General features: G+C 42.4%; 1 protein-coding gene across 1 annotated transcript in view; it reads left to right on the top strand.

Annotated features, from left to right (window-relative positions):
• TMOD3 (tropomodulin 3) overlaps window positions 1-16,301 on the top strand; it is a 79,622-nt gene extending 63,321 nt beyond the window's left edge. Inside the window, exons 7-10 of the mRNA XM_066341771.1 lie at window positions 3,131-3,238; window positions 7,519-7,662; window positions 8,620-8,764; window positions 13,502-16,301. Of these exons, the coding sequence (XP_066197868.1) occupies window positions 3,131-3,238; window positions 7,519-7,662; window positions 8,620-8,764; window positions 13,502-13,536 (432 nt within the window). The 3' untranslated portion in view covers window positions 13,537-16,301. The remainder of the gene's footprint in view (window positions 1-3,130; window positions 3,239-7,518; window positions 7,663-8,619; window positions 8,765-13,501) is intronic.
• The last annotated feature ends 3,803 nt before the right edge of the window (window positions 16,302-20,104 follow it).

Genomic DNA, 20,104 nt, shown 5'->3' with positions numbered 1-20,104 from the left:
GCTAAGCAAACAAAGTTTTGAATTGCTGAGTCAGGGGGGATCTAGGATGAGAGGTGGGTAGTTTTGACATAGTATAATTCTTTCTACGTGAAGGTAAAGCTTTTGCTCCTAACACTGTGGTAACACAGATTCCTCCATATTTTAAAAATTAAAGTAATATAGTATTTTTCTGACTTGCTTTTTTTTTTTTTTTTTTTTTTTTTTATTTTTCTGAAGTTGGAAATGGGGAGGCAGTCAGACAGACTCCCACATGCGCCCAACTGGGATCCACCCGGCACGCCCACCAGGGGCGATGCTCTGCCTATCTGGGGTGTCGCTCTATTGCAACCAGAGCCATTCTAGCGCCTGAGGCAGAAGCCACAGAACCATCCTCAGCGCCCGGGTCATCTTTGCTCCAATGGAGCCCTGGCTGCGGGAGGGGAAGAGAGAGACAGAGAGGAAGGAGAGGGGGAGGGGTGGAGAAGCAGATGGGCGCTTCTCCTGTGTGCCCTGGCTGGGAATCGAACCTGGGACTCCTGCACGCCAGGCCGACGCTCTACCACTGAGCCAACCGGCCAGGGCCTGACTTGCTTTTTAAAAGACTATCATATAAGCCCTGGCTTGTTGGCTCAGCGGTAGAGTGTCGGCCTAGCGTGCGGAGGACCCGGGTTCGATTCCTGGCCAGGGCACACAGGAGAAGCGCCCATTTGCTTCTCCACCCCTCCGCCGCGCCTTCCTCTCTGTCTCTCTCTTCCCCTCCCGCAGCCAAGGCTCCATTGGAGCAAAGATGGCCCGGGCGCTGGGGATGGCTCCTTTGCCTCTGCCCCAGGCGCTAGAGTGGCTCTGGTCGCAACATGGCGATGCCCAGGATGGGCAGAGCATCGCCCCCTGGTGGGCAGAGCGTCGCCCCTGGTGGGCGTGCCAGGTGGATCCCGGTCGGGCGCAGGTCGGGCGCATGCGGGAGTCTGTCTGACTGTCTCTCCCTGTTTCCAGCTTCAGAAAAATGCAAAAAGTAAATAAATAAATAAAAATAAAAGACTATCATATAAAAAGGTAAACCCTACCAGACTGTCAGTGTAACTCTCTGGCTTTCAAAGTACTGTCTACTTTTTAGAGCATTTAGTCTTTTGGGGTTTCCTTTTTTAATCAGGTTTCTTGAGGTATAATTTACATATAGAAAAATTCTCCCTTTTTAATATACATTTCTGTGAGTTTTGACTAATGAATAAATTTGTACAACCACTAGCACAGTCAGATGTAGACCTTGTCACACCCCTTTGTCATCTTTCTCTGCTGACTCTAGCACCTGACAGTGACTGATCTCTTTCCCTATTTTCTAGAATGTCATATAAATGGAATCATATAGTATATAACCTTTTGAGTCTGGCCAAAAGCATAATGCATTTGAAATTCATCCATGCTTTCACTTGTAGTTTGTTCCTTTGTAATGTTGAGAAGTCCTTTTTTGGATATAGTGCAATTTGTTTATCCATTCATCAGTTGATAGACATATGGGTTGCTTCCAGTTTGGGATGATTATGAATATTGTACTCATTAACATGCTGTCAGTATATTTTGTATGAACGTGTTTTTATTTCTCTTGAGTATTAAATCTTGATTTATCTGAATTGAGGGTGGAGGGAACATCTAAAAATTATAAGAACTGGAGAATAAGACCTCTGGGCTCCTTGAGTGGGTGTTCCTTTCTATGAGTGGAAGAAAGAAAGCCTTGGGAAAAGCTAGTATCCCTAGTTAGTCATTAATTTTATTCAGTCTTTAAAAATACAGTCTTCATATATCTTTGTAAATCAGTGGCAATGATCTGAAAATAACCAGGCTATAGGGAATTGAAGTCTTGGAACTTCAGGGGAAAGTTATCTTTCCATATTTCAAGTACTGTAGGGTTAATCTCTCTTCATACTTACAGCTTAAAGTAAGGGACTAGGATCAGTATGTCATCTGCCTCAGGAATCACACTTAGTAGAGGTGAGCTCCTACATCTTTCTCTTTGTAGAAAATAGATCCACTTTGAATATTCAAATGTTTACTTTTTTTTTCTTTTTTAGTGAGACACAGGAAGGGAGAGAGAGATGAGAAGCATCAATTCTTTCTTACGGCATCTTAGTTGTTCATTGATTGCTTTCTCATATTTGCCTTGTCTGGGGGGCTATAGCAGAGCAGGTGACCCCTTGCTCAATCCAGCGACCTTGGGGTTTTGAACCAGGGTCCTCAGAATCCCAGGCTGATGCTTTATCCACTGTACCACCACCCGGTCAGGCAAATGTTGGCTTCTTATAATAACAATAATTAAATGTAGGCTCTGGCAGATTGGCTCAGAGGTAGAGCATCAACCCAGCGTGTGGATGTCCTAGGTTCAATTCCTGGTCAGGGCACACAGGAGAAGTGCCCATCTACTTCTTCACCCCTCCCCCTCTCACTTCTCTCTCTCTCTCTGTTCTCCTCCCCTCCTGTAGCCATGGCTCAATTAGAGCGAGTTGGCCCTGGGCGCTGAGGATGGCTCCATGGTCTCTGCCTCAAGCCTTAAAAAAATTGCTCCAGTTGCAATGGAGCAAGGGCCCCTAATAGGCAGAGCATCGCCCCCTAGTGGAGTTGCCAGATGGATCCCAGTTGGGGTGCATACGAGAGTCTCTCTGCCTACCTTCCTCTCACTAAATAAATAAATAAAAGAACAATCAAATGTAAAATAGCCAAAACTTCTTAAATGCTGAAGAAATGGTGATCTGTTCTTTGCTCTAGGTCAACAGTTTATATAAGATGTACCATGACAGAGAAGTCAGATAGATATGGAGAAAGCAGAGTTATTTGTTTTCATTTGTAGACTGTCAGGTGTTTATAAAATTCCTGAGAACAGCCTGACCTGTGGTGGCGCAGTGGGATAAAGCATCGACCTGGAACACTGAGGTTGCCGGTTCGAAACCCTAGGCTTGCCTGGTCAAGGCACATATGGGAGTTGATGCTTCCTGCTCCTCCCCCTTCTCTCTCTCTCTCTCTCCCCTCTCTCTAAAAATCAGTAAATAAAATATTTTTTAAAAAAAATTCCTGAGAACACTTTAATGAAAAAAAAGGTAAATATAAATATTTACTTGATTAATGGACTAAAATGTAATGTTTCATATTATTGTCTTTCAAGAATATTCCGATTCCAACCCTGAAAGATTTTGCAAAGGCTTTGGAAACCAACACACATGTGAAAAGTTTCAGTCTTGCAGCCACGCGGAGCAATGACCCCGTTGCTATTGTAAGTAAGCTATGTTTTTTTTTTAATTTTTCAATTACTGTTGACATTTCATGTTATGTTAGTTTGGAGCACAGTGGGTAGACATTTTAATAGCATACAACGTGATCCCCCTGATAAGTCCAGGACCCCCGGCACCACACAGTATTACAGTGTTATTGCCTGTACTCCCCATGCTGTACTTGACATCCCCACGACTGTTCTGTCACTACCGGTCTGTACGTCTTACTCCCTTCGTTTTTTTCACCCACACCCCCAACCTCCGTCCCATCTGACAACCATCAGTTTGTTTTCTGTAAGTTAACTATTGATAATATCAAAATGATAACTACACACCAGGGTGTTATAGAGATGGCTAAACTGTGATTTTATGAACAAAATTTACTCCCTTCTTTCAATTGATGTTTAGCTCTCTATTAGGCAGTACATGATTTACTGCTCTTTTATGAATTTCCTTCCTGTAATTTTTTAAAACATAAATGGAATCATACAATAAATGCTATTCTGTAATTTAATTTTTCACTCAACAGTATGTCTTAAAGACCTTTTCATATCAGTACATAAAGTTCCACACCAATTTTTTAACAGCTGCAGAAGAGTCCATTTATGGATCTACAATGTTAGTGTTTATTTGTTCCTTTTAAGTGAGAGGAGGGGATACAGTGAGACAGACTCCCATTTGTACCCCAACCGGGATCCACCTGGCAACCCTGTCTGGGGGCAATACTCAAGTACTGAGCTAATCTTAGTGCCTGAGGCTGACTCACTTGGACCAACTGAGCTAGCCTCAGTGCTCGGGGCCACATTCGAACCAATCGAGCCACTGGCTACAGGAGGGGAAGAGGGAGAGCAGAGGGAGAGGGAAGAGAGAGAAGCCGGTGGTTACTTCTCCTGTGTGCCCTGACCAGGAATCGAACCTGGGATGTCCATACACTGGGCCAACACTGTATCCACTGAGCCACTAGCCAGGGCCCAATGTTGGGTTTTGTCAAATACTTTTTCTGTCTTTTGAGATGATCATGTAGTTTTTGTCCTTTATTCTATTAATATGGTATATTACATTGATTAATATTTGTTTGTTGCTTGACCAGGCAGTGGCACAGTGGGTAGAGTTGGACTAGTATGCAGAGGACCCATGTTCGAAACTCCAATGTCCCCGGCTTAAGCATGGGATCAAAGATATGAACCCATGGTCACTGGCTTGAGCCCAAGGTCGCTGGCTTGAGCCAAGGGGTCACTCACTCTGCCCTAGGCCTCCAGTCAAAGCACATATGAAAAAGCAATCAATGAACAACTAAGGAGAATTAATGCTTCTCATCTCTCTCCCTTCCTGTTTCTCTTTCCATTTCTGTCCCTGTCTCTGTCCCTTTCTCTGTCTCTGTCACACACAAAAAATTTGTTTGTTAAAGTCAACCTTGCATTCTTCAGGTAAATCCCTCTTGATCATAGTGTGAACCTTTTTCTTCACTTGGCTTTGAGGACATCACTCCCTTTGATTCTCCTCCTGCCTCTCCTAGACGTCCCTTCTCTTGTCCCCATGCTGGTTCCTCCTCTTCTCCCCAACTTCTACACATTAGAACAGCCCAGGGCTTGGTCACAGTCCCTCTTCTTTTCTCTATTGACATGCATTCTCTGGGTGATCTCAATCTGTTTCATTGCTATATGTTATCTATATATGCTGATGACTGTCAGTGTTGTTACCTTCCGTTCATACCTCTGTCCTGAACTGTATGCTCTTGTCCAGCTACCTACTTAATAGCCCTGTCTTCAAAATATTTCTAGAATCCAACCACTTCTCACCATTTTCATAACTACCATGCCACTGCCTCTTCTCACCTGTACTGCTTATGAAAATTAGGGGATATTTCAAAATGAATATGAAGTGATAAAAAATGGAAGCATTTGATTTTTTTTCTTTTTTATTAAACAAGAACATCAGAAAAGCAAAGGACAAGTCAAAGAAAGTTGTTTAATTATGCAAATGAGATGCAAAACCAACTTTTATTTCATTGGTGAAAATGCACTACACAATAGGCTGAAAGTCCTGGAGTATCTGCACGTTCCCTGATCTGATTTTTGTGAGCAGTGTAGATTATTGTACTCACCTCCTAATTGAGCTGCCTTCTTCCATCTTACCACTGCAAAGCCAGCTCTTTACTCAACATCAAAAGTGATTCTTATCATAATTACATGTTAACTTTTTATAAATTTGCCACTTAAGTCAATTGAAAAAAAAATTTTTTTAAAAAGTGATTCTTTTGGCCCTGGCCGGTTGGCTCAGTGGTAGAGCGTCGGCCTGGCGTGTGGAAGTCCCGGGTCCGATTTCTGGCCAGGGCACACAGGAGAAGCGCCCATCTGCTTCTCCGCCCCTCCCCCTCTCCTTCCTCTCTGTCTCTCTCTTCCCCTCCCAAGGCTCCATTGGAGCAAAAGATGGCCCGGGCGCTGGGGATGGCTCCATGGCCTCTGCCCCAGGCACTAGAGTGGCTCTGGTCGCGACAGAGCGACGCCCCGGATGGGCAGAGCATCGTCCCCTGGTGGGCATGCCGGGTGGATCCTGGTCGGGCGCATGCGGGAGTCTGTCTGACTGCCTCCCCGTTTCCAGCTTCAGAAAAATACGAAAAAAAAAAAGTGATTCTTTTAAAACTTGAGTTTATTATCTTGTTTCTATACTCGGAACCTTTCAGAAGCTCCCTGTCTCACTTGAGGAAAAATCAAAATCTTTCAATGGCTTTACACGGCCTGATGTGAACAGACCGCATCTCCCTTGCTTGCCCTTTCCTTCACTCCACTGCAGCCAAACAGCCTTCTTGCTCGTCCTCAGATGTGCTGTGCATGCTCTCAACTCGAGGACTTCACATTGGGTCCTCTTTGCTAGAACTTGCTTTCTTAAGATATTCCACATAAGTTTCACTTTATCACTTTGAGTTTTTGCTCAAACAGCACCTTTTAGGTGAGGCCTTTCCTGACCACTTATATAAAATAGCAGCCCCTCCCCCCGTCTGCCCGACTTGGCCTTTTTTTTATTCTGTTTTGGCCCTTTTTACCATCTGACATGACATTTTGCTACTTATTATCTGGCCTCCCCCAGTAAAACCCAAGTAGAATCACACGTTTTATTTCTGAATCTACAGAGTAGGACTTATCAAATAATAAGCCATAAATAATATTTGAATAAATTATGTACAGCAGGATGAATAAGGGATTTGTCCAGGTCAAACAGCTAGTTGTTGCTAATAGAAAGTACAGGTGTTCCTGACCTGTGGTGGCACAGTGGATAAAGCGTCAACCTGGAATGCTGAGGTTGCTGGTTCAAAACCCTGGGCTTACCTGGTCAGGGCACATATGGAAATTGATAATTCCTGTTCCTCCCCCCCCCTTCTCTCTCTCTCTCTCTCTCTCTCTTTCTCTTCTCTCTAAAAATAAATAAATAAAATCTTTTAAAAAAAAAAGAAAGTACAGGTGTGTAGATAATCTGTCACAAGGTCTTTTTGTAATCCCTGCCCTCTCACCCCATTACCTTTTCTTTAAATTGACTTTAAGCTGGATCTTCCACATGTTTTCTGGAGTTGGACCCCCTCTAAGGGCGAATTTTACATAAAATCACTATATTCTAACTTTTCCCTCTCCTTTTCCTCCTCTGCTCACTCACAGGTTTCTGTTACCGATTTAGTTAATGTGTTTATTGAGCACTGGGTGGCAAGCCCAGCACTGCCATACCCAGTGATAGGAACGGAAACAAGGTGAAGACAGCATTCCTTGGGGAACTGAATATTAGTGAGCCCCTTCTTCTCCGTAGTCTCTGTGCTCCTGCAGCTCTAGTTATCTGGGGCCGTTTTTGGCCTTCTGCCTTAGGCATTTCTTTGGTCTCTGACTTGGAAATTAGTCTATAATTTACCCTCATTTTGGCTTCGCAGTAGTGCAGCTGCACCAGGACCCAAATAGAAAAGACGTCCAGAGAGACACTGAAGAAGTTAGCCCACACGGACACTGACAGAAAGGGTGAGGGACAGGAGAAGGAGACATGACAAAAGGTGTGAATGAACATAAGGATTAAATAGCAGTGGAGAATCTTACCAATACAGAGTTATATGTGACAGAAAAGACTCGATTGTGACAGAGCACATGTACAGAGTGGATACATGTGAGGCCTGTGAGGTAGATGTCAAGCTAAAACAATCTAATGAGAAACATTCAGGCAGTTATATTAATTAGTCTGATGGCATATAAAATGTGTAATAGGTGCTATCAAATTTTAATATCTAAATATTTTCTTTAATTTCTAGGCTTTTGCAGATATGCTGAGAGTGAACAAAAATTTGAAGAGTTTAAATGTGGAGTCCAACTTTATTACAGGAGCTGGGATTCTAGCACTGATTGATGCTTTAAGAGATAATGAGACCCTGACAGAGCTCAAGATTGACAATCAGGTTGGTGTTACGCAGTAGTGACTGGGGAAGCCCCCACCCACTCTGCTGTGCAGGCGAGTAGGAGGGGGCTTTGAGGGGGCCGTTCAGGAAGGCGGTGCCATGAAAGTGGATGAGAGGATGTTTGAGGCATCCAGAATATTAATTTAGTGTTTTTAGTATGTTCATGGAATTGTGCAACCGTCACCACTGTCTAACTGCAGAACATCCATCATCTCAACAGAAAACTCCATACCCACCAGCAGTCACTCCTTATTCACCCTCCCACCAGCCCCTGGCAGCCGCTGGTCGACTTTCTGTCCCTACACATTTGCCTGTCTGGGACAGTTCATATATGTGGAATTGTGTAATATGTAGTCTTTTGTGTCTGCCTTCTTTCACTTAGCAAAATGTTCTGGGGTTCATCCATGGTGTAGCATATCTGAGTACTTCTTTTTCATGGCTGAATGATAGTCTGTTACAGCTGGGTTGTTTCTACTTTCTGAATATTAGGAATAAAGCTGCTGTGAACATTCATATACAGGTTCTTATGTGAATTTAGCATTTTTTGTGTGTGGTTATATACCTAGGCAGGGCTTTGCTACGTCATATGGTAACTCTGTGTTTAACTTTTTGAGGAATGCCAAATTGTTTTTTACAGCAGCGGCACCATTTTACATTCCCACCAGCATGTCTGTGGGTCCCAGTGTTTCCACGTTCTTGCCAACCTAACCCTTAATTATTTTTCTGTCTTTTTGATTATAGTCATCCTATGGGTGTCAAGGCTATCTCATTGTGGTAATCCATAATTTTTTTTATCTGAACTTTAAAATTTTGTTTCTCTTATGTATGTTGTAAGAATTGGGAAATTTTTTAAAGATCTACAGAATCGGTATGTATCTCAATGTCTTATTCTGGACTTACCTTGAACGGTGTTTGATCTAGTTTATTAACACAATTCTTTATTTCTAACTATTCCAGAGGCAGCAGTTGGGGACAGCTGTGGAATTGGAAATAGCCAAGATGCTTGAGGAAAATACAAACATTCTTAAATTTGGATATCAATTTACACAGCAGGGGCCCCGAACCAGGGCAGCTAATGCTATAACGAAAAACAATGACTTAGGTAAGACATATGCAATATCAAATAAAATTTCTGAATTTTGCCATTAAACTAATATATTGGAAATCTTTTAAAATAAATTTTAACAGATTACTTGGCCTTTGTTTCTAAAATTTAAAGCATGGTCCTCATTATACTGATTGAATCAGAGTTCAGTTTAAATGAGAGTGTAGTAATATTGGGTTGCTAAATGAGTGAAATCTACTTCCTGTGACAATTATATTTCACAGCTTTAAATGAACAGTGTTCTTTTTTGTTGTTGGTTTTAAGTGAGAAGAGGGGAGATAGATTCCTGCATGCGCCCCAACCAGGATCCACCTGGCAACCCCCATCTGGGGCTGATGCTCAAATCAGCTGGGCTATGCTCAGCGCCTGAGGCTGATGCTTGAAGCAACTGAGCTATTCTCAACACCTGGGCCCTAGGCTTGAACCAGTCAAGCCACTGGCTGCGAGAGGGGAAGAGAGAGAAGAGGGAGAGGAAGGGGAAGAGGAGCAGATGGTTGATTCTCATGTGTGCCCTGATCAAGAATTGAACCCAGCACATCTGCATGCCGGGCCAATCCTCTCTGCTGAGCCAGCCAGTCAGCCTAAATGAACAGTTTTCTACAACAGACATTTTTACTCTCTATAACAAATATTTTATTCTCAGCTACATGTTACCCCTTAGAGCAGTGGTTCTCAACCTTTCTAATGCCGTGACCCCACAATACAGTTCCTCATGTTGTGGTGACCCCAAACCAAAAAATAATTTTGGTGGCTACTTCATAACTGTAATTTTGCTACAGTTAAGATTCGGAATGTAAATACCTGATATGCATTATGTATTTTCTGATGGCTTTAGGCGACCCCGCCAGGGTCGCGATCCATAGGTTGAGAACCGCTGCCTTAGAGCCATTTAAAAAAGAGAGATTTCAACATTATAGGAAAGTTTTTGCCCTTTTTATCAAACATAAATTCAATTTTATATGATAAAATATAGAATAATTATAGTTTTAACCCAAGTTTTTTATTTTTTGTGAGAGGAAGGGAGGCAGAGAGATAGACTCCCACATGTGCCCTCACTGGGATCCACCCAGCAAGCCCACTAGGGGGTGATGCTCTGCCCATATGGGGCTGTTGCTCAGCAACCAAGCTTTTTTTTATTTAAGTGTCTGAGGTGAGGCCATGGAGCTATCCTCAATGCCCGAGGCCAACTCGCTCAAGCCATGGCTGCGGGAGGGGGAGAAAAAAGGAGGAAGGGTGAAAAAGCAGATGGTTGCTTCTCTTGTGTGCCTTGACTGGGAATCGAACCCTGGACGGACATCCACACGCTGGGCCAACTCGCTACCACTAAGCCAACCAGCCAGGGCCTTAACCCAAGTTTTATAGTCAGCTATCATTAGGTCTTCTCACTGCATTCACATCCAGGTCAGTAGTCTGCCACATGGCTCCCACTGAGCTGCTGAGGTCGTGGCTTCTGCTTGAAATAAAATTTCCAGAATATGATGCTTATAACTTTGTTTCTACATATTACCAAAAATCAACTCTTTTAAGTTTGGTGTTTGTCATTGGAGTATTTTAAAAGATGGATTCAGGCAAGAATAAAAATGTCCTACAGGAAGTAACATTGCAGACTGATACAGTTCTTTGAAGCTTCAGCCATATTTGAATTTGTATTCTTTTAAAGGTCGCAGGAACAGAAAAAATCGTTTTATTCCTTTAATCCAGGTCACTGAAAAGTGTCAGTTTAGACCAGGGGTCTCAAACTTGCGGCCCGCCGAGCAATTTTGTGCGGCCCACAGACTAATCCACGAAGTTCAAGAAAAGTGTTGCTAACAGTTGCCTTTTGTAGACCTAGTGCGGCCCGCCGAACGGCTGTGATCTTGCTCTGCGGCCCACATGCTGAGTTGAGTTTGAGACCCCTGGTTTAGACCCTTTCTATTCTTTGATAATTGTAGCTTCCTTAGAAGATTTTTACCTCTTGCTCTGTGAAATAGCAAATTGGTGTGTTTGGTGTATTTTTTATTGTAGATGTAGATTGCTAAGTCACACAAATTGATTTAGGATTGGTTCACTAGTTGGTTTCTATATTTTCTTTCAGGTATTTAATTTTGCTTTTTAGAGTAATGTTTCTCAAGTCTGACTAAACTCCACAAATAACTCCAGAGCTTCAAGAACATACAGATTATTGGCTTTAAAAAAGTTTTCATTTAGTAATTTAGTTATACTTTATTCTTGTTGTGTATTTTCAGACTCCAAGCTTCCTGACAGCTAGTCAGGAAGACATGACAGCCATGTCTGTCTGTTGAATTCATAACTCTTTTAAAACTATGCCTGACAATAGTAGATACTTAATAAAGATTTACTAAGTGAATAAAGAAAGTGATAGAATTTGAACCCTGCTCAAAATTACATTTTTCTAGTAACTAAATAGCCATAAACAAGCCATAAGCATCCTAAAACTATCTTAGCTAGCCCAGGATCCCACCAACAAATGTGTAGCCCCAGCCGTCTCTGTCATCTGCTGTCCTGCAGGAGAGAGCACAGTGAGAACTCAGCGGCAGGGATGCCAGCCCGAGCAAGGCCTCCACAGCTGTGCTTTTCTGACGAGCCCGCTGTGGCAGTCGCTTTGCCCAGATTTCTATGAAGTAATAAGTGAGTGGGATGTGGGGGTTTGGTAACTGGAAGATGAACAGATAAAAACTATTTCCTAGACTGTTTTATGTTGACATTGAGCAGCTCAGTAGCCATGGGTGATAGAGGCCATGTTAAAGAAGTTGTGGGCCTGACCAGGCAGTGGTGCAGTGGATAGAGTGTCGGACTGGGATGCGGAGGACTCAGGTTCGAGACCCCAAGGTCGCCAACTTGAGCGTGGGCTCATCTGGTCTGAGCAAAGCTCACCAGCTTGGACCCAAGGTCACTGGCTTGAACAAGGGGTTACTCAGTCTGCTGAAGGCCTGTGGTCAAGGCACATACGAGAAAGCAATTAATGAACATGGCTCTATGGCTTCTGCCTCAGGCACCAGAGTGGCTCTGGTTGCAACAGAGCAACAACCCAGATGGGCAGAGCATCGCCCCCTAGTGGGCATGCCGGGTGGATCCTGGTCAGGCATATGCAGGAGTCTGTCTCTCTGCCTCCCTGCTTCTCACTTCAGAAAAATACCAAAAAAAAAAAAAAGGCTTGAGAGCAGAGCATCTGTAGTCTGGCCAGAAGGCCAGGGGCACGTGTGGGCTTTTTTTTCCTCTGTTAAACAGTTAGTTCAGGCTAAACAAAGGCAGTTGACTTCCTACTTACTTCCATAGACAGAAAAGAGTATAAAATTAATAGATCAAAACTCTAATTTAAACAGGAGTTCACTGATAAGTGTATCAAAACCAATAATGCATAATATAAATCCTCAAATTATAAAAGCTAAACCGGCTTTCCTCACCCCAAAAAAGGTGGCATACCACACCCTAAACAACATCCCCCAGGTACTGAAGCTGAGTACTATGTTCTCAGTGCGCTAAGTAGTGCGCCATGCCTTTAACTGCACAGCCATGAGGTACAGGTATCATTACTCTTCTGTTATAGAGGATGAGTTGAGGTTCAGAGAGGTTAACTTACTTGACCAAGAGCACACTACAAAGAAGTGACAGAGCCTGGCCTGTGGTGGTACAGGGATAAAGCATTGACCTGGAATGCTGAGGTCACTGGTTCAAAATCCTGGGCTTTCTGGTCAAGACACAGACAGGAAGCAACTATAAGTTGATGTTTCCTGTTCCTCCCCTCATGCCGCTTTTCTCTCTTTCTCCTCTTTAAAACAACAACAGAAAAAAAAAAATAACAAAGCCATGATTCACACTATTTGTTGTTGACACTGGAACCTATGCTTTTTGTCCTCTCTAAATAGGATTTGGCCACAAGGCTGAGGAGCCCTGGCCTGGTGGCTGGTGGCAAATGCTCTGTGTTGGCTGATAGGTAAGAGTGAAGGTAGCAAGATCCTGCAGTTGAAGACCTCGCCCTGACACTAGTGAGCACAGCCTAGTAGTGTAGGGTCCCCAGTCCACGAGGAGGCTGGGGCGGGGCGGTCCTCAGGTCCGTGCACTTTGACTGCATCCGGTAAACCAGCTGGCCTACCTCTTTGACAGTCAGAGTTTATGGTAGCCAGCCGTGACCTGACCACGTTAAGGGTCTTAGATTTTCATTACTTTGCATTTATTGTTCTGTCAGAGCCCTGAGCCAGTTCATTTTGTAGGAGACGAGAAGGGAAATTTGGAGAGCAGCAGCAAGTCACTTTTAAAAATGAATGACAAAACTGGTTGTGTTGTGTTCTTTCAGAGACTGAGAAAATAAACTATGCCCAATCAGAAGAGCATGCAAATACTTTTAATACTTTCTAATCCCAGTTGCCTCAGTGTCATTTCAAAATTTAACACAATTTATATTCATTTTTGATGGCGGTATAAACTTTGTTCATAAACAGATGAGACAGGCAGTGACCTGAAGGTGACTGCTGACCATTTTGTTTCTATTTCTAACGTTGTGGCGTGTCAGCACAGGTGAGTCTAAGACGTTCTCATTTGGAGCCCCACACTTCTCAACAGGTCAATGACAAGGCAAGGGGATGTGCATTGTTTATTGTAATGACCATGTGAACTGGAAACGGACACTTCATTTTGTATAGCTATAGCAGATTATACAGAAACTTGTTTTTAACAGGCCAGTTGAGCTTATATAATCAGACAGGATTTCTAACATACTTCTTTTTCCTCTCATAGTTCGCAAGAGACGAGTTGAAGGAGACCACCAGTAAGTCCGCCAGGGTATAACCTTTGGAAGATTTCGAAAAGGCATCAAGGACTCATGTTGATGATATCAGATACAAATTTTTCCTGGGTAGGAGGGAAAAGACTGGAAATCTTTCTTTGTTGTTTTTTTGGTTTTTTTTTTAATAACATATTTTTTTCTAGCTTAAGTCACCAGTTTCAAATTGTAAAATCAGTAGTAGGTGATATTTTATATTTTAAAGCATCATTTCAACTTTCTGCTAAAATCAATTTTAATTTAGCTTAATTGAGTGGTTTATGATGGGTCTTGGTAAGAATACAATTAGAAGAAAGTTTAGGAAGTCACTTTATATAGAATAATGTGAGCAGTTTAAGGACCAGTCTGTTTTTTTAAGTTAATAAGGGATGCTGCTGATACCAGATTTGCTGTTGCACCTATTGGGTACAAGGCGCTTCACAGCTTTCCTTATTCCAGGACACAGGGCGTTTTTCATGTTTTAGAATACACGCACTTACAAGAGTGTGCTCTCGCCTCTATCAACAAAGTACCCCCAAAAAGCACAATGCCAGAATTTTAAAATAGACGACTCAAATTTAGTCATCTGTTCAGAAGTAAAAGCAGGTCTCTAGGAGAAAGAAAATTCATTCCAGGTTACTGCACTTGTCTGATGTGTCTTAGCAACACCTAAAGTTTTAAGAATATAGTGATGTCTAAACTCATTACAGTTTTTCATTTTAATAATGTGGACATCATTAAATTTTTCTGAAATCCCACAGTAAAAAGCATCTGAGTAGGAAAGCTGTTTTCTTTCCTGTGAAAAAGCATGTAACTATAACTAACTCTCAGTTATATAGCAGACAGTACACGTGATGCAGGGGACGTCTGCAGAGCATGTGAAACGATCCTTTATACTGACAGTGACTGTAGAGTTAGACACTGGCATGCGCATGAATCAGGTGTTGCACGGGGCAGTGAGAAGTTCCTCTATACAGTGCAGGATTCTACAAACAGTATGTAGTCACCTCTCACTACAGATTTTCCAACTGTGAGGGAAACTGCTCTTCATCATAAATCCAATTTTTATTATGTCTCCTCTCATCTTGTACTTTCTTGTCCATATCGTGTAAAATTTCTCATAACAGAAGTTGTCTTCCTGTTACTTGAAATGTCAAAGGGAACAGTTGAACAGTGTAGTGTGGCGGAAAGACCAACTCCAGAACCACAGGTGCATAGAAGGCCTGGCTGGCCCCTCCCTCCCCTGCAGGGCAAGGAGCCCGAGTCACCCGGGCCTCAGAAATGCAGGCCCGCCCAGGTCATTTACAGGGAGGTGTTTCTAAAGGGAAGAATCTCACTTCAGAGTAGCAGGAAGGTTTGTTGTTAATTTTTTTTTAAATTGAATTACAGAATGTCTCCTCCTTCAGCCTAGGATGGACAGTTTATCCAGTGAGCGAGGCAGCTTCTTGTGTACTACAGTAATAAGCCTTCCTAACAGGGTGTGTTTGTTTCTTTGCATCAGTATCCAGTGTTCTAAAGGGGCCAAAGATTGACTTTGCACTATTTCCTTGCAGTTATAGGCTGCTGATTCCTTTTTTTAAGTTAGCAAGTGTCTCTCTCTCTCTTCTTTTCATATACAGCTATGAAAGTGTACGTGAGTTTAGGGACTGCACTGTTCCAGAGAGGAGGGGCATGGGGCAGGCCTGGCAGGCCACTGTCACACCTAGCAGGCGGCCTCGCTGGCCCTGCCCTGTCAGTCAGGACATTGATAAGTATGCTACCTTTTCCTCCCATAAGTTTTATCTTTTTTTGTAAGCATAGGTAGCGGAGACTTGATGGGTAATCTCTTTGTTACTTGTTATTTATCAGAGTATGAAGAAGTTGAGTGCTCTGCTTATACCATTCCAGTTCTAAGCTTCAATAGTTCATTATAGAATTAAAAATCTCTACAGAAATAACTTTAAAGGTGAACATCATCTGATTGAATACAGAAAAATCTTTTGAGAATTGTAATTACAGGGAGAAAACTGATGTGTAAAATCTAGCACTGATCTTTAAAAATCTAGCACCTCCAACCTTTTAGGAACTTTTGGAATTTCTACATTGCCCTAAAATTTTGTAATAGATTAGGTTTGTGAAGTAGCCTTGATTTTTTAACCAAAGATGTTATAAGACCTTAAGTTCTGTAGTCTAACCAATTTAAACTTATCTGGTTATCTACTCAAAGAACATTCATTGCATTTTTAAATTGCTGTTTTTAGAAAGCTTTTAACTTTCTATTTTATAAAATTTTATATTCGTACTTATCCAAATTTATAATTTTTCTAGTATGTCTATATGAAATTGTATGTTTTTAAAATATTACTTATGTTCTTATGAAAATAGTTACTGGTGCTATATATATATATATATAGCTAGTAGAAGTCTAAAGTATAGGAGAAATACATTTTCTAAGGGTGTTTGTCATTTAAAAGACCAGATAAATATTTTGTGTTTTTAAAAAATGAGATTGTTAGAAATTTCAACAATTATCGTCATCATTAAATTGCAAATTCTTATTATTTGAATGAAATAACCCACATATTTGCTTTATGCAGAAGGTGTACTCTGGAAAAGTTACATGTAAATAGAACTTTGTAAATTGTTTTTTCCATTGACAGTATCTGATGTGTTTCCATTTAAGAGGAGTTCCATGGTATTAAAAAATTATAAAAGAAAAATGTTTTGATAAAATGTTAGTCATGTTCTATTATACATTATATTTAACCCTTGCTTCCATTAAAATAGATGAAAGGATTCATGAGATTTCATAAAATCCTGTATTTCTGGCTGTGTTCCCAGGGCTCCTCACTTACACTCTTTGTAAAATCAGGAAGCCCCATGGTCTCCAAGCAGATCCGAGGAGCATGCTTTTCTCAGTCCATAGTGGCTTCCATTCTCTGCAAGTCCAGTACTGTCCAGCTTGGTTCCTTCCCACAGCGCTACTTCACTTTTAAAATGTATAAATTTCCAATCTGAGCCTGACTCATGGTGGCACAGTAGATAGAGCATTGACCTGGGTCCAGAGGTTCCTGGTTCAAAACCCGAGGTCACTGGCTTGAGCATGGGATCACTGGCTCAGCTTGAGCTCCCCCGTCAAGGCACATGTTAGAAGCAGTCAATGAACAACTAAAGTGACCCAACTACGAGTTGATGGTTCTCATCTCTCTTCTTTCATCTCTGTCTCTGTCTCTCACTAAAAAAAATTCCAATTTGAGATATAATTGACATTTAACATTGTGTTAGTTTAAGTCATACAACACAATGTTAGTATATGAATACAGTAAGACAAGGTCACCACAATAAGTTAAAATTCATCACTTTACATAGTTAAAAAGGTTTTCTTTTCCTTGTGAGGAGAATTTTTAAGACATACTCTCTTAACAACTTTCAAACATATAACACAGTATTGTTAACTATCGTGACCATGCTACACACTTCATCCCCAGGACTTCCTCTCCTTATAACTGGAAGTCTGTACCTTTTGACCACCTTACCCATTTCCTCCATCCCCACCCCCACCTCTGAAAACTGCCAACCTCTCGTTTCTGTGAGTTCAGGGTTTTTTTATGCTCATATAAGTGAGATCATAGTGTTTGTCTTTCTCTGTCTGACCTGACTTAGCATAATGCCCTCAGAGCCACTGCACCTCCGACCAGGATTAACCAAGCTCACGGCCTCCCCGGAAACTGAACCTCCCCGGAAACTGAACGCGGCTGTGCCACCACGGTCCTATCGCCGCCCTTGGCAGGGGGCCCCTTTACACGTGTCTGCTTAAGAAGTGTTAAAAAACATCTGGCATATACACATATGCTTCCGTGCACACACTGCATGAACTTTGTAATTTCAAAGAAATGCTCACTTTATAAAGTCTTTTGAATGAATTCTATTTGGTTTTAGTTCTGTTTAAGAGCTTGAAAACTACCTTGTTACAGTGCATCATCCTTTGTCGCATCAAATAGGTATTTAAATACATTTTTAATGCTAAAATATCCAAAATGCTGTAGATGCTTTATTTTTTCAATTTTTATAAATATAAAAGTTAAATTTTATATACTGATGTCTAAATATTACAAAATATTATTAACCTGGTTCATAGTAACACTGAAGTTTCTTTTGAAGCATATGTACTATAGGCATTTAGAACTTACCACTTCATACTGGAATAAATAATTTCAATAAAGTTTATCAAATATCCTGTAGACTTTGACTTTTTAAAAATCTCTAATTTGCATGTTCTGAAGTTCATTCCTTACACACCTCTTGAAGAACAACCTTAGTAGTTTCGCTGAATTATTCTATCCCACCTCCTTTAAATTAAATATAAAATTGTCAATCCCTGAACACTTTTACCCATAAACACAGAATTTCATATGGTTCAAACTCTACCATCCACAGCACTGAACTGAGTTGACAAATGTGAAGCAGGGCCCAATGATCCAGTGCATTCTGGACCAGGCTGGCAGCCTGTCCTGCTAATAAGGTAGAGAGGATTGCTATAGTAAAGCAAAGGCATCTCTTACCAGTCACCTGTGTCCACCAACCAGAAGAGAAAATCAGTGAACTGTATAATGGGTTTGAGAGAAAACTTGGGGATAAGTGTCCATTTAATTTAAAATTTTCACAGTTCTGAAACAGGTGGATAAGGAGATTCCCCTTGGATGTTGAGAGTTGGCTGGCTGGGGATGGCCGTTGTGCTACATTCACTTACAGGAAACCTTGATGCCTGTCCTCTTTGGCAAGTTGGTTGCTTAGGAGCTGGGTTGTCAGGTAACTTCAGCTCCTGCAAGTCCAAGTACAGTGTGTCCGTAAAGTCATGGTGCACTTTGACCGGTCATAGGAAAGCAACAAAAAATGATAGAAATGTGAAATCTGCACCAAATTAAAGAAAAACCCAGTTTCTGTAGGATGATGTGGCAGCATGTGCGCATGCGCAGATGATGACCTAACACTGTGTACACCGTGGAGCAGCCCACGGCCATGCCAGTCGAGATGTGGACGATAGAGGAAAGCTCAGTGTGTTCTGTGGCTCGCTAAATTCGAATCCGTGACCAAAGTGCAACGTGAATATCAGCGCATTTATAACGAAGTGCCACCACATAGGAATAACATTACTCGGTGGGATAAGCAGTTGAAGGAAACAGGCAGTTTGGTGGAGAAACACCGTTCTGGTAGGCCATCAGTCAGTGACGAGTCTGTAGAGGCTATACGGGATAGCTACCTAAGGAGCCCTAAAAAATCTGTGCATGAGCCCACATCGAACTGCACTGAAGAGGTATGAAACGGACAGTTTTCCTTTTATTTGGTGCAGATTTCACATTTCTATCTTTTGTTGCTTTCCTGTGACCAGTCAAAAGTGCACTATGACTTTAAGGACACACTATATCTGGTGCCAGGAACTGTGGCCATGGGGAGATGGTGCCCTCATGCTCAGCCTAGTAGCACCCTGTTCTTACATACCAAATAAAAGAAGTGATCCACCACACGTGGGCCCAAAATTGGCAAGCATCGTTTGTCCTTAAAATGTTAAGCTTTTTTGCATGTCTTCAAAGGTTGAGGGCCTAGAGGTGCCAGTCTGCCGCCACCCCAGTCCTGTTTGCAGACTTAGGTGACGGCTCTCCCCTATAAAGAATAGCTCACCTCACTGACCTCGGTATCATGGCAGAGTGAGAAGACTCCATTGTTTCTCCCTTTAAATTTGTAAGTCGGACAGTTATAACTCAACAAAGGATCCCCTGCTCAACACGAAAACACACCTGAAAGATCCATGCATTGGGACATGTGAAGGGGGGCATATGGACTGGGGAGGGGAGGTGGGATGGGGAAGGGCTGGGATAGTGGCCGCAAGCACAGTTGAGTGCCTGAACGGCTCCAGTGAGCACAGTAGCCGTGGGCAAGTTGGGCTACAGCCTTCATGAGCACCAAGCCTGGAGCGGAGAGGGGCGAATGTGGTTTCCTCCAGGAAAAGGCCTCTCCCTCCCCTCACCATCGCAGATCTCCCTCCCCTCACCATCGCAGATCTCCCTCCCCTCAACATCGCAGGAGAACCTAGTAGAGGAAGCTGGGAAGCTTTAAAGAAAACATTGGCACCAACAGCCATTACTGGGAGTGGGAAGTAGAGCCAGGAGATCACGAACTTGCCTTTCCTGACCCACTCCCTGGTGAAAGGGGTTTTGTTTGTTTTTGAGAGAGGCAGGGAGACAGACACAGGAACATCGAGCTGCTCCTATATGTGTCCGACTGAGGAATCGAACTGGCAACTTCTGTGCTCCAGGACAACGCCACAACCAACTGAGCTATCAGAAAGGGAGAAAGAAGCATTCATTTTTGCATTTATTGGTTGCTTTCCATGTGTTCCCTGACTGGGGATCAAACCTGCAACCTTGCCATTTCAGGACAGTGCTCTTAACTGACTGAACTAATTGGCCAGGGCTGGGGGCAAGCTTTAACAGCAATGCCAGCAGCCTTTTCTGGCAAGGGGTGGAGCCCGGAGATGGGGAACTTGCCCTCCCTGTCCCATTCTCTCCAGTAGAGTTTGGTAAAGAAAGCTGAGGTGCCCC

Source organism: Saccopteryx leptura, chromosome 6 (assembly GCF_036850995.1).
Source record: "Saccopteryx leptura isolate mSacLep1 chromosome 6, mSacLep1_pri_phased_curated, whole genome shotgun sequence".
Taxonomy (NCBI): domain Eukaryota; kingdom Metazoa; phylum Chordata; class Mammalia; order Chiroptera; family Emballonuridae; genus Saccopteryx; species Saccopteryx leptura.
Note: the sequence above shows the minus strand (reverse complement) of the source record. Positions and strands in the feature narration are given on the sequence as shown.